Source organism: Papio anubis, chromosome 16 (genome assembly GCF_008728515.1).
Source record: "Papio anubis isolate 15944 chromosome 16, Panubis1.0, whole genome shotgun sequence".
Lineage (NCBI taxonomy): Eukaryota > Metazoa > Chordata > Mammalia > Primates > Cercopithecidae > Papio > Papio anubis.
The window spans coordinates 14,375,350-14,387,356 of record NC_044991.1 but is presented as its reverse complement, the minus strand read 5'-3'; the positions used below and the strand labels follow the sequence as shown (position 1 = coordinate 14,387,356).

The 12,007-nt window shown below is 54.2% G+C and overlaps 1 protein-coding gene across 1 annotated transcript in view; it reads right to left on the bottom strand.

Annotated features, from left to right (window-relative positions):
- Positions 1–12,007, bottom strand: part of MYH9 (myosin heavy chain 9) — a 106,661-nt gene that overhangs the window by 42,524 nt on the left and 52,130 nt on the right. The window contains exons 4-5 of the mRNA XM_009217225.3: positions 2,021–2,048; positions 1,153–1,246 (exon numbers count right to left, since the gene is read on the bottom strand). Coding sequence (XP_009215489.2) covers positions 1,153–1,246; positions 2,021–2,048 — 122 coding nt within the window. The remainder of the gene's footprint in view (positions 1–1,152; positions 1,247–2,020; positions 2,049–12,007) is intronic.

Sequence of the window (12,007 nt, the reverse complement as noted above, 5' to 3'; positions counted from 1 at the left end):
GGTCAAGTTCTGCATGGGACATGACAGCTATAGTGCGCTGTGGGGAAATCTGGGCATGACTGGAGTTTCTGAGAACAACTAGGTGTGAGGCCCATCTCCATTCTGCAGGAACTGTCACTTCAGAGTGCACAGGAGGTCACTGTGTGCCACACCCAGCCCCTCCTCCCAAGACAGTCAGTGAGCTGAGCCTAAAAGAAGAGTTCTAGCTGCAGAAAGTGACAAGTGTGGGGTGAAAAGCTGCTTAGAACAAAATACAGAATTCAAGGGCACACGATGGGCAGAACACGCATTCCCAGTGCAGAACGTGCAGTAAACGTGCAGCTCACCTAGCGAGGACGCTGCTGGTTCAACCATAATCCATCAAAAGGGAGAGGAAAAAAATGGAGGTGAGACGACTTTCCAATTGCCCTTTCTCTCTTCGCTGGGGTGGTGGGGTTGGGTGGCTGTCTGCCCAGAGGCATTTCTTTTTTTTTTTTTTTTTGAGACGGGGTCTCACTCTGTCACCCAGGCTGGAGTGTAATGGCATGATCTGGGCTCACTGCAAGCTCCGCCTCCCGGGTTCACGCCATTCTCCTGCCTCAGCCTCCCGAGTAGCTGGGACTACAGGCGCCTGCCACCACGCCCGGCTAATTTTTTGTATTTTTAGTAGAGACGGGGTTTCACCATGTTGGCCAGGATGGTCTCGATCTCCTGACCTTGTGATCCGCCCGCCTCGGCCTCCCAAAGTGCTGGGATTACAGGTGTGAGCCACCGCGCCCGGCCCACCCAGAGGCATTTCAACATCAGGGAAAAGAAATGGATTCAAACACAGCCTCCATCAACTTGAGGACCAAGTCTTGGAATCTGCCTTCCAGCCTCAAACACACAGCAATGAGCTGCAAACACCAAGAGGGCTGCTACGCAAACTCCAGGACCTCACCAGTTTCCACAGCAACTCAGAAGGCTAGGAGGCCAAGGACAGAATGGGCTTGCTATTGCTGGACCACTCCCAGGACAGGCCACGCCGTCGCCTCAATGGAAATGGGCCCAGCCTCTGCTTCATTCCCCAAAGCATCCTCATGTAAAGCTGAGCCACGACCACTAAGTGCTCTTCCTCCATCATCCCACCAAGGCCCAGCAAGCGGCCGCGGGGACGAGGACCACAGCGCTCACCTGGTCCTTCTTGCTCTTGTGCGAGGACGCCACGTACGCCAGATACTGGATGACCTTCTTGGTGTTCTCTGTCTTGCCAGCTCCAGATTCACCCCTACCAAGAGAGGCAAGGAAGTCTCGGGCTTAGGCATGGCCAAGTCCTTGACCTCTGTCCCTTCCCACTGCACACTCCACTGCCTCGCATTCTGTCAGGTGCCCATGAAGGACCCAACGTGTGGCAGAAAAAGGAATTGCCACATAAACATTCTGGAATCCTCATGCAGTCCACTTCCCATGGCTCTCCAGGGGCCGGATAGAAGTAAACTGAAATCCACTGCCTGCCCTGGTCACTTGGCAGCCTTCACATCCAAGTGTTTTAAAAATCAGTTTTAGGCAGCTGTGGACTTAGGGGTCAAAGGCACTTGTACATGTTCCTTTGAAACGTCACTTGAAGGAACGTTCTGTGCCATTAACTCTCTCGGCAATGGGGTTTATGGATCTCCTTGTTAAGTTCAGAGGGTGAGAGGCCCCAGTGTCTACTTCAATCCAGGTAAAGAAAAGCCACCATCCAGAGCAAGAAGGAATGCCTTCCGCCCAGAAGTTACGGAGGAGCTGGTTCCCAGCCGGATTGGGGGGAAATCTTGCTTTTCCTTTCTGCCGTAAGCGCCACCCTCCTTCCCACTGGCTCCTGGAGGAAGGATGATTCAGACTGAACTCATCCATGCGGTGGGATCAAACTGAAGTCCTGTCCCATGGAGAAGCGGAGGAGGGGGCCTTGACTTGGGAATCGGGGACTCCACCACCCCCAGCTGTGGTTTCGGTAGGAGTCCTCAAGAATGAGAACAGATTGGGGTGAAACGAACCACTACCCAGACGGAGAAATACTTACGTGCACAGGATGGATTGATCTTCTCGGTCTGAAACAAAGGAGACATCAGATTAACTCCCACCAGATACAAAAGCCTCCCCCGCTTGCTCCCGAAGAGCTGCCCGTTTCCGAGACAGAGTACAGTACCGCAGATGCTGTCTTTGCGGGGATCTCGCAGCCCACCCTCACACCTGGCTGGGAGGAGCATTTGCGGGGGAGAGTGCCATTGGGCAGCTGCTCCTGCCACCCAGGAGCTCAGACTGCCCACCCACACTGTCCAGCCCCCACCAGAAAACCAGAAATAGTTCTGCGTCTCCCACCTTAGAGGAACGAGTGTGTGGAAAGCTCTCCAGGAGTCGACTTTCCTGGGAGCTGAGTGGGACCTGCCCTGTGTGTTTACAACTGGGGGCTGAGATGGTTGGAAATAAGCCCACTGCAGGTGCTCTATATACTACCCCCACTGAAGGAAGGAGCTGGAGGAGGAGGGGTGATGAGGCCTGGCTTTGCAACGGGACAGCCCTGGGATAAGATGCTGCCTCACAGCCTGAGACCCGGGACAGGTGCGCAGGCTTCTCTGAGCCCCAGCTCCCTCCTCCGCAGCGTGGGATAACAGTACTTGTGTCCACAAGACATGTGAACGTACCAGCATGGCGTCTGGCAAGTGGAAGGCGTGCAATGATGTCACTTTAGAGGTAGCTTGTAAAGAATGACAGCTTCTGATGGGTTTCTGTGACAACCTGTTCTCTAGCCGGGTGTCAGGAACTTTCAGCAACTATCAACAGCTCCATGAACTGCTCAGCAGGAAGGTTATAAATACCCACCCTCCCCCGGCACAGGAGGGGCAGTAATGCCCACACTCTGAAAGCTAAGTTTGCCAGAAACACGAAGGCATCCTGGCTGTTCAGTACTGCGTATTCAATCTTAAGCAACAGCTGAAGATACAAACTCATTTCTTTCCGTTTTATCCCACCCCATCTAACGGCCTCACCATCCCTGAAGTCAAATTGGCCTGAATCCAGCATCAGGCTACTTACAAATATTTGAGCTGCAGTAAGGTATTTAATTCTGAGTCTCAGCTTCTACATCCACAAAGTAGATCTGCTACTAACTCCCTTGCAGGATTAGTTGGAAAGATAGAAATAACACATAAAAAGGACCTGCCGCAGTCCCTGTAAAGAGAGTAAGCTCCACAAATGGTTGCTGTCTATACTGACTTCCCCACGGCGACGTCGCCACGATGGGTGGCAGTGGTGTTGTCGGGGCAGCGGGAGCATCCGTGGCTGTTGGTACAGTGTCGGCACTGAGTGGAAACACGGATTCAGCGACGTGTGAAGGACACACTGAGTGGCTCGCACCGCCTGGTCAGGGCCCTGCATGACCAGGCACTGGGAGAATGACTCATGGCTTTCCACGCGCATGGCCTCGGGAGACACATTTAACCGTTCAACACCAGCCGACACCGACCCGCTAGGCTGCCTGCCTCTTCTGAGGTGAGCTTTCTAGCGTGCCTGACCTCAGCCGCTGGTGGGGCTGGGCCCTGCCTCCAATCTCTTCTTCTGCCCGCTGGTCATTCAGGAGGGCAAAGGAAGCCCAGACAGAAAGAAGAAAACACAAACCTCACACCCAACACCAAAGGCAGCTACCCCTCGGCGGCAGCTTCCTCCCAGCCCCCTAAGCATCAACGGGGTGGGGGCGCAGAGGGGCTGGGTCACTCCCATTCACAAACACACCCCACACTCTGCTCTCTGATGTGGAAACTGCTCAGGAGACAAGCTCGAGGGGGGCCTTACTCCCCCTCGCCTGTCTCAAAAAACACAGAGTCCTTCAAGCCTGCACAGCAAGGACAGAGATTAGAGACCTGCATCCTTGACCAGACAGACGGGAAGACAGAAGGGAGGGAGGCGGCAGGAACGACAGCCTGGGGAAGACAGAGCAATTTCATCGCTGGCCCCTAACAACGGTGTGGCAACCGATAAGGGTTTGGAACAAACATTTCTGTCGTCCCAGCCCCTTGCCCTCCCCCACTGCGTCTCCCTGTGGTCTGCCCCAGCTGTGGGCATGTTTAGTCACCGGCTCTGCTAGCAGGCAAGAATGTACCTGCGAGTGCTGGCAAGTCGTGAGCAGCAACGGCCCAATGCTACCATAAAAGGAAACATTCCCCAACCCTTCCAGAGGAACCGTTTTCCCAGGGCTGTCCCTAGGATGGCTGGAATTCCTCTAATTGTGTGAGGAGGAGTCAGAGGCTCCGCTGCTGAACAACAGGAAGCAGAGCCCCCGAGCACACTCGAGGGCATGCACACACAGGCACATGCACGCACAAGGACACGGACGCACACACAGACACACAAGCATCTGTGCCTACACAGTCACATATGGAGGCAGGTGTACAGAGGGACGTGTGCACAGAAATACATGCGTGCACACGTGTGCAAAGCCATATACATAGATCCACACATGGGCGCACACAAGGCACACAGCTGCACACGCATTCACAGACGCATATCCACAAGCACAAGTGCAAACACAGGCACCCAAGGCACATGTATTCACAGGTGAATGTGAACATACATGTATGTACCTAGCCATGCACACACACGGACGTATGCACAGGCACACGCACTTCAAATCCCGAAACCCCAGTGCCAAACTCAGTGTCTCCTCTCCATCCACCCCAGCATCCCCAGCTCTCCCACTTCTCCAGCCTTCCCCCTCCAATTCCTGAAGCCAGTTTACCACTGTCAACACAGCCTCACCATCCCTTAAAGAAATCTGGATTTGTTCTGCCAGGAACATTCATTTGGACAAATGCTTTCTGAAAGGCAAACGACTGGGAAGCCTCCCCATTGCTTCACCTCTTGCCACACTGCTTAGTATCCCAAATCCACCTGCCCTATGCACCACAAATCATACCATGGCCCCATGCAACCGGAAAGGTCTTTCCAATGCTCAGGAAGGGTTTTGGTCTGTTATCTTGTGTGGCCTTCAATAACCTTACAAGGTATTGTATTGTAATGTACAAAGCAGGTATTATCGTCATTGTTTTGCAATCTTTCCACACAGCGGTTCTTCTGGATTTCTTCCTGATCTCAGAGGCCTCTCCTCTGGGCAGTGGGGTGGTTAGAATTTTTAGCAACCAGTGGGCTCTTGATCTGACTCAGTTTACTCTGCAGCCCACCTCCCCACCCTGTGCATTCTGGTGGAGACCGCCAGTGGCGCCCACCCCATCAACCCTTCCCCGCACTGTCATCTCACAGGATGAGCACATTCAGAGTCCGGCCCAACCCGCTTGTTTTGGCTCAAGTCCTTATTTGGCCTGTAATGACTGAAGGCTTATTTGAAAACGCCCTTCCTTCCTCTACACGGGAGGAGGCCGCCAGGGACAAGCCTCTTCTGGGACACGAGCCCTCTGCCAGATGAAAGTCTAGCCGTGGTAGGCGCCTGAACCCCCTGCCCCAGCCCCTCTCTTGGTGAGGGTGGGGTACAGACTGGGTCATGAGTCACTCTGTAGTAGTTTTCATTCTTTTCAAAAAGCAGTGGCAGTCCTTCCTCAGACAAAATCTTCCCAAATCCCTGAGCAAGGGACAGTGGGTGGTGGAGACTGTGTTCCTCAGAGCACAGTTTGACAACCACTGGTCCATGTGTCTGGAGCAGCTCTGCAAAGGAGGAAGCCACAGCCAAGAGTGCTACGGCCCTGGGTTCTGCTCTTCCCCATGCAGTGCCTGGCCCCTCGACCTCTCTGGGAATGAAGGGACTGCTCTGACGATGGAAGGAAATGGTGTTCCTGTCATACACGGTGTGAGGCAGGCGCCCAGGCATGCTGTCCTCACCCGCCTGCTGTCTCGGAGCTCCCAACTGAGCAATTCCTTGGCACCGCCACAAGTAAGTCTGTTATAAATTCAGGAACCAGGCCATTTTCTCCCTGGATTTCATTTTACACCTGAAATGTCCTGAGGCCAAGCCCATGCAGTGAAGGCACCTGAGCTGATGTGGCCATCTACCTGTGGACAAGTGTTTCCAGCCAGCTTAGCACGCTGGGCCCAGGAGGGAGGAAGCGGGAACCTGACCGCAGGTATTTCATCCCAGGTGCAGACTTCTGCGGGGGGCTTAAGGCTCACTTCCTCTGTGAGAGGAGCTGCAGCTCACTCTTGTCCATAAAAGGCCACGAGGCTCGCAGAGCGGTGACATCAGCCTGACAGGAAGTACAGAGGAAGGGGCCTGCTTCACCAGCAGCCACTGCTGAGACTGACTCATCACCCCGCTCCCAAGATCACACCTCCCAAGGTTCCAGCATGGAGCAGCTCTTTTGGGTTCCACCTGGGAGACACCCCATCTTCGGCTCCGCTGGGCTTCTTGAGAAATGGGTATGGGCCAAGAAAGAAAGACAGGAAAAAGGGCAGTTTCAGGTTGGACAATATGCCCACGTTGGGTGAGACTGATGGGATAATCTGAGACAAATGGGACCAAAACCTTCCACCACCAGGGAACCTTCTGCTTTCAGGGAAACTCCAGAGTGGCCCCTGGGGGTGGCTCGCTATATGTGTTGGCACTGTGAGCCCTGCCCTGTGTCGCCAGGATGGGCGTCTCAGGCTGTCCTGGGCAGAGTCCTAGACCCAGAGTCACTTCTCCCCAAGACCCTCATGTGGACAGCATCTGGGTCTCAGTTGGTCAAAGCACAAAGCACCTGTGGGGCTGAAGCTTGGAACTTAGGGGCTTGGGAAGGCCTTGTAGAGGACCTAATTCAACTTGACCCCAAGATCAGGGCATCATTCTTCTTTCCTCAGAAACCCAATGACTTGATCAGAGTTGCACGAATGGGGCTGAGAACTCAGGCCTCTGGAGGCCTCACCCACCCCCGGACTCCCCTCCATCGAATGACCCTATGGGCCCAGCACTCAGCACCTCCCGCAGGCCTGCCTCAGTGCTGCAAAGAAAGGGCCGCGACACTCTCATGACGGGAAGCTCTGCTTCTCCACAGCCAGCTCAATTCACAAGCTTGGGTTACAAGTCTTTGGGAGGCAAACAGAGAGGTAAAGAAAAGCACGTGCAAAATGATGCTTCATATTAGCAGAGGCTGCAGATCTGTGCCGAGTCGGGTGGAGCTTCCCGGCAGCCTGCCTGCCTAGCAATCCGCCAGCAAAGGAGGAAGCCCCTGCCGTGGCTGCCAGCCACACAGTGTGGTCATGGGCACGTGTGCCCTCCAGGCCCCCACGGTAGGCCCAGACCAAGGTACATGCCTGCTCAGCAGCATCCACGCCAGAAGCCAGTACGACCTGGCCCAGTGCCTCTGCCCACAGCCCCTGTGTTCCCCCAGGTGGAACCTTGGTTTGAACCTGCAGAGACCCAAGTCCCCAGTCACAGGAGGCAGAGAATGGGTAGCCCTCCCGTTCCAGGCACCCTGGATAATTAAAAAAAAAAAAACCTTGAGGGATTGCTCTTAACTTTCATTATGTCAGAGACCAAGCGAGGCCCCAAACAAGCCTTCTCTTGGCCAAAATGCATTAGGAAAACACAGGTAAGTTCCCAGCACACAGGCAAATCTGCCAGAAACAGCACTGCTGGGCGTTTCTCTGCCCTTCCCGTGGGCGGGGCCAGGAGGGGGAACCTTCTCCTTCTGGGGTTGTTGCCAAGGCAGCTCCAACAGGTTTGTCAGACTGGAGGGAAATTCAAAAGCCACATATGAGTGCTGACCACCCACAGCACATGCCACCAGGACACTCCCAGTCCAGTTCTGCCTTGCTCCTACCTGACATTCCCCTTGGGAAAAGGAAAGACAAGGCAGGAGGGGCCCCTGTTGAGTTCTGCAGAGGGCTGGAGCAACAGGGAATAAGAGGGAAGGAGCCAGGACACACACAGGGAGCATGGCAGACACAGCCAGGCACTGCCCATGACAAACTCGGCTCCCTGTTGGGGCACAAACGGGCCTGCAAAGACAGCAACCGGCTTTGTGAAACTCCCTTGGATGAGTCAAACGTGCCTGAAAGCACCAGGGACATCAATGGTAGGAGGTGAACAGTAACAGCACGTGAACATGACGCCTTGGAGGAGCGGTCAGTGGAAGAAAAGGCGTGTCGGTGACTGTTAGGCCAGGATTTGCTCCTGCAGCACGGCTCACACTTCCTCTCCTTTCAGCTTAGACCTGTGCCCTGTTGTATCTGTGGACCAGCTCATGTGGAAGAGACAAGATCTTCAGGAAGAATCCTGATACCAGGTGGGAATGACATCCTGAGCCCCCATCAGCTCTGTCTGTTTGCCAAAAGAACAGCTTGGGTCCTCGAGAATTTATCGTCAAGGTCCACACGGGGCTGACAGCCTTGGTCAAGACAAAACAAATTTGACAGAAGCCATTTGCAGAATCTCAACTTTTATACCTGCAGACTTTCAGCTCACTTATCTTTCTTTAGTATGTAGGGAATTACTTTGGTTCTCAACTGATACCGTCATTCCAGAAATCAGGTAGGTAAAGGAAAGCAATGCCTTTCTCTGAACACACTGTTGTTCAGCCCTGACAAATTGGGACACAGTTCAACCGAAGTCTCAGAGCCGGAGCTGGAGAGAACAGGAAAAACGGGCTAGTAGGTGACACTCACCAGGCAGCAAGAGAACTCATCACAGGAGGCCAAAAGCACAAAGTGGCTTAGTGATGAGGGATTTGATGTGAGTTTTTGTTGTTGGTTTGTTTCAGGGGATGGGGAGCAGAAACAAAAACACTGGGCAAAGCTTCCAAACACCGCCACCCAAAGTTTCAGGTTCTAAGAGGGCACTTGCTTCTTATCTCCTGCTCAGTGGGCCCAGAGCAAAGCATGGTGGGCCTGTTTGGTTGGATTTACAAAAAAAAAAAAAAAGTAAGCCTAACGCTGAATCCTTGAAAAGGGCCCGTTAACCACAGATTCCTCTTCTAGAGAGAAGACGTTCTAGAAATGAGACTGACAGGCAGGACCATGGGTAGTTCAGCAGCCTCATGCTGGGGCCCGGCTTTCCTTCCTGGGGGAGGAGCACGAAGCAGCCAGCTCACATCAGCTCGAGGACAGCGCCTCCCGGCTGCAGCCATGGTGTTGGGTGGCGGCCCAGGGCCTGCTTCCCACAGCACCTCTCTGGTCCACCAGCAGCCCAGGGAACAGAAAAGCATTTCAGGGCTGCAGAAGAACCAACTCTGGATCAAGCACATCTCCTAAAGCTCCGCTGAGGCTACATCAGCCCCAGGCCTCAGCTCAGCTCTGCGTGGACCAGACCAGACAAGCCAGAGACCGCGTCTGCTATCGCGTTCCAGTGTGTGGCACGGTCGCTGCAGGGGAAGCGGCTGTGACAACTCACTTCCTGCGCCTGGACTCTCGGGGGAGTCTTTTAGGGGAGATTCAAATGGCTGCCTGCAAGACGCATTTGGCCATCACCTTCATTAAGCAAGCAGGAGTGTGGATGGAAGGAATGAGCGATTTGAAGGCTCCGTGGAAGGCGGGGCAGTTCAGTCAAGAAGTGTTTAGACTCCTACTGCCAGCTCTAAAAGGTACTTATTGCAGGCATCACACACACGGCGTCTTACTTCTTACCATGGCCCTGCCAGGGAGTGGTAAGAAGCCCAAGAGGAGGACAAGAGAACGAAGGCTCAATCAGAATGAGTTGACTTGTTCCAGCCAGGTTGCAGTTAGGAAGTGAAAGAGGCAGATTCCTGCTCTGTCTAGTCCAAAGCCCACAGTCGCTCCGCCACAACACACTTCCTCTTGCTCAAAGGCAATACATGGCACTTTTCCCAAATCTAAGGCTGAGACAGGCCCAGCAGCCCCTTTTTGGTGCCCTATAGAAGTGCTGTGTCATCTATCAAAGGCCCATACCCACCCCAGCAGCTCTCGAGGCTCAGTGGGGCGCCCCTCCTCTGTGCTGGTCTCTCGCTCTCATCTTGAAGCTGATTTGCCTGTCTCTGGGCACGAGTCAGTCACCTCCTCCAGGCAGGCCCCAGTCTGCTGTGTGTACACTCTCTGCAGAGTGCCCGGCACACACACAGTAGGTGCTCAGCCAGCACAGGAAGACCAGCGGGTGCAGACACAGAACGCCCCATCTTGGAGAGCCTGCGCTGCCTCCACGGGCACATTTGGGTGCACAAGGCCTGCTCCCGACCTCCCCAGCAGACAGCAAGGCCTTTGTGTGCTGACGGCTGGCAGGGCTGGCAGGGCTGGCAGGGCTGGCGGCCTCCCGGCTGGGTGCATTCCTACTTCAGCAGAGTCATCCCATCTGTGGCTTCCACGGCGCTCCTTCCTCAGCTGCCTGTCCCGGTGAGTCGATTCAAATGGAGCTTTTCTGCCCCCTTGAAGCATTTTCCTGAGCCTCTGCCGAACATGGCACTTTTCCTCAGAAAGACCTTGGAAAGCAGACAGTTCCACAGGAGACACAACTAGCGGGGCAGGGAGAATGTGGAGAGAAGGAAAGAGAAGGCCCCTCCTCCCCGAGTGCTCCCCAACCACTGAGCCGGAGATAAGAATTCCTTCAACACCCGCCAGAGAAAATGAGGGGCACCAATGCCCCGCGGGCCTGTCCCGGCGTAACAGGCACCAGGACAGGAAATCAGGAGACTGCTTTCTGGCGTTGGCTCTCTGTGGGCTTTTGACAAGCCAGTTAACACATCTGTGCCTCCCTCTTTACGTATGAATTCGAAGAGCCATGCTCAGACGTGAAGATACACAAAAATTCTACCCCTCATAGTTTACAGAAAAAGGTCAGACACCGAGGGGCATGTGCACACTCACTGGCACTGAGCAGCTGCTGGGTGACCGACCACTTCTGGTGCAGCTTCCACTGGGAACCAGAGATTGGGTGGGAGGGAGACTGGCACAGAGCAAAGGGTTAAATTGCTCTCAGACAAGTTTAGGCCTAGAATGAAAGCAGATCTGCTTCCCCCAAAATGCTGGGAACTCATTAAAATATTAATACCATAAAGTCACCGAAAGTGAACCAAACCTGGCATTCTACCTAATTCATACAGAAGGGGCTTTTTCTACCCACTGGGGAGATAACTGGGCTCATGTCAAATTCCTCAACCAGCGAGTTCTCCTATAGAGACATACATATCTTTCCCCACAGGGGAGACCCCAGAGGGTCTGGCCCAGGATCCAGAAGCACCATTTCCTAGGCGAGGCAGACCTTTTGCAGACCACAGCTGCTTCCGCCTGAACTCTGCAGCAGACATTGTGCCTGCCCTGGGACACAGCCCCACCCACCCCCGCCTGGCAAGGGCCAGCAACACAACGTTTATGCTCTCTCACTCTCCTGGCCTTGGCCAGTTCAAAGGCTTCAGTGCCATCACAGAGTTCCGAGGAACAGTCCAATCCCCAAGGCAGGAAGACCCAGGAACGGCCATGACAATGAATTAACAACATGGGAAAGCCATGGGCAGGAGGGTGAGGCCATGCTGGGCACGTCTGGGATGCCCTGTAACTACTTACTGACTGACACACACCACTGCCTTTCTGCAAGATCCGACCACCCCAGGCCTCACAGCCACACCTGACAAAACTCCCAGGACACCTGACGCTGGCTCAGTCGTGCTGGTGCAGGTGTAGGCAGCAAACGTCTTGTTTTGTAGCTAGGACCACAAATCTCTGTCTACAAACATGCCTTGTCTCTCCACCTGGACCGCCAGGGCATCCAGTAACAGGATAATGTCAAAACCTCCTGGCATTCTGGCACCTTCTGTCACCTACCTCCACGGCCTAATCCAAGGCACTACATGCTGTCATGCCCCACCCGTGGCCACGGCAGACAGCACTAATCCATCTCAGAATTCCCGCATTGAGTCTCAAATCCTTGCCAGCACAGGGCTCCAGGCAGCCACTACTGATGGATCAGAGATGACACTCAAAGTAAAACTAATCTGCAATGCTTAGTCCAGTAGTTCTTAACTGGGAATAATCTTGACCCCCACGGAACATCTGATGGCAATGTCTGAGAATATTTTTGGTTGTCACAACTGGAGAGGGAAGGTGCGGCTGGCATCAAGTGAACAGAGGCCAGGATGCTGCT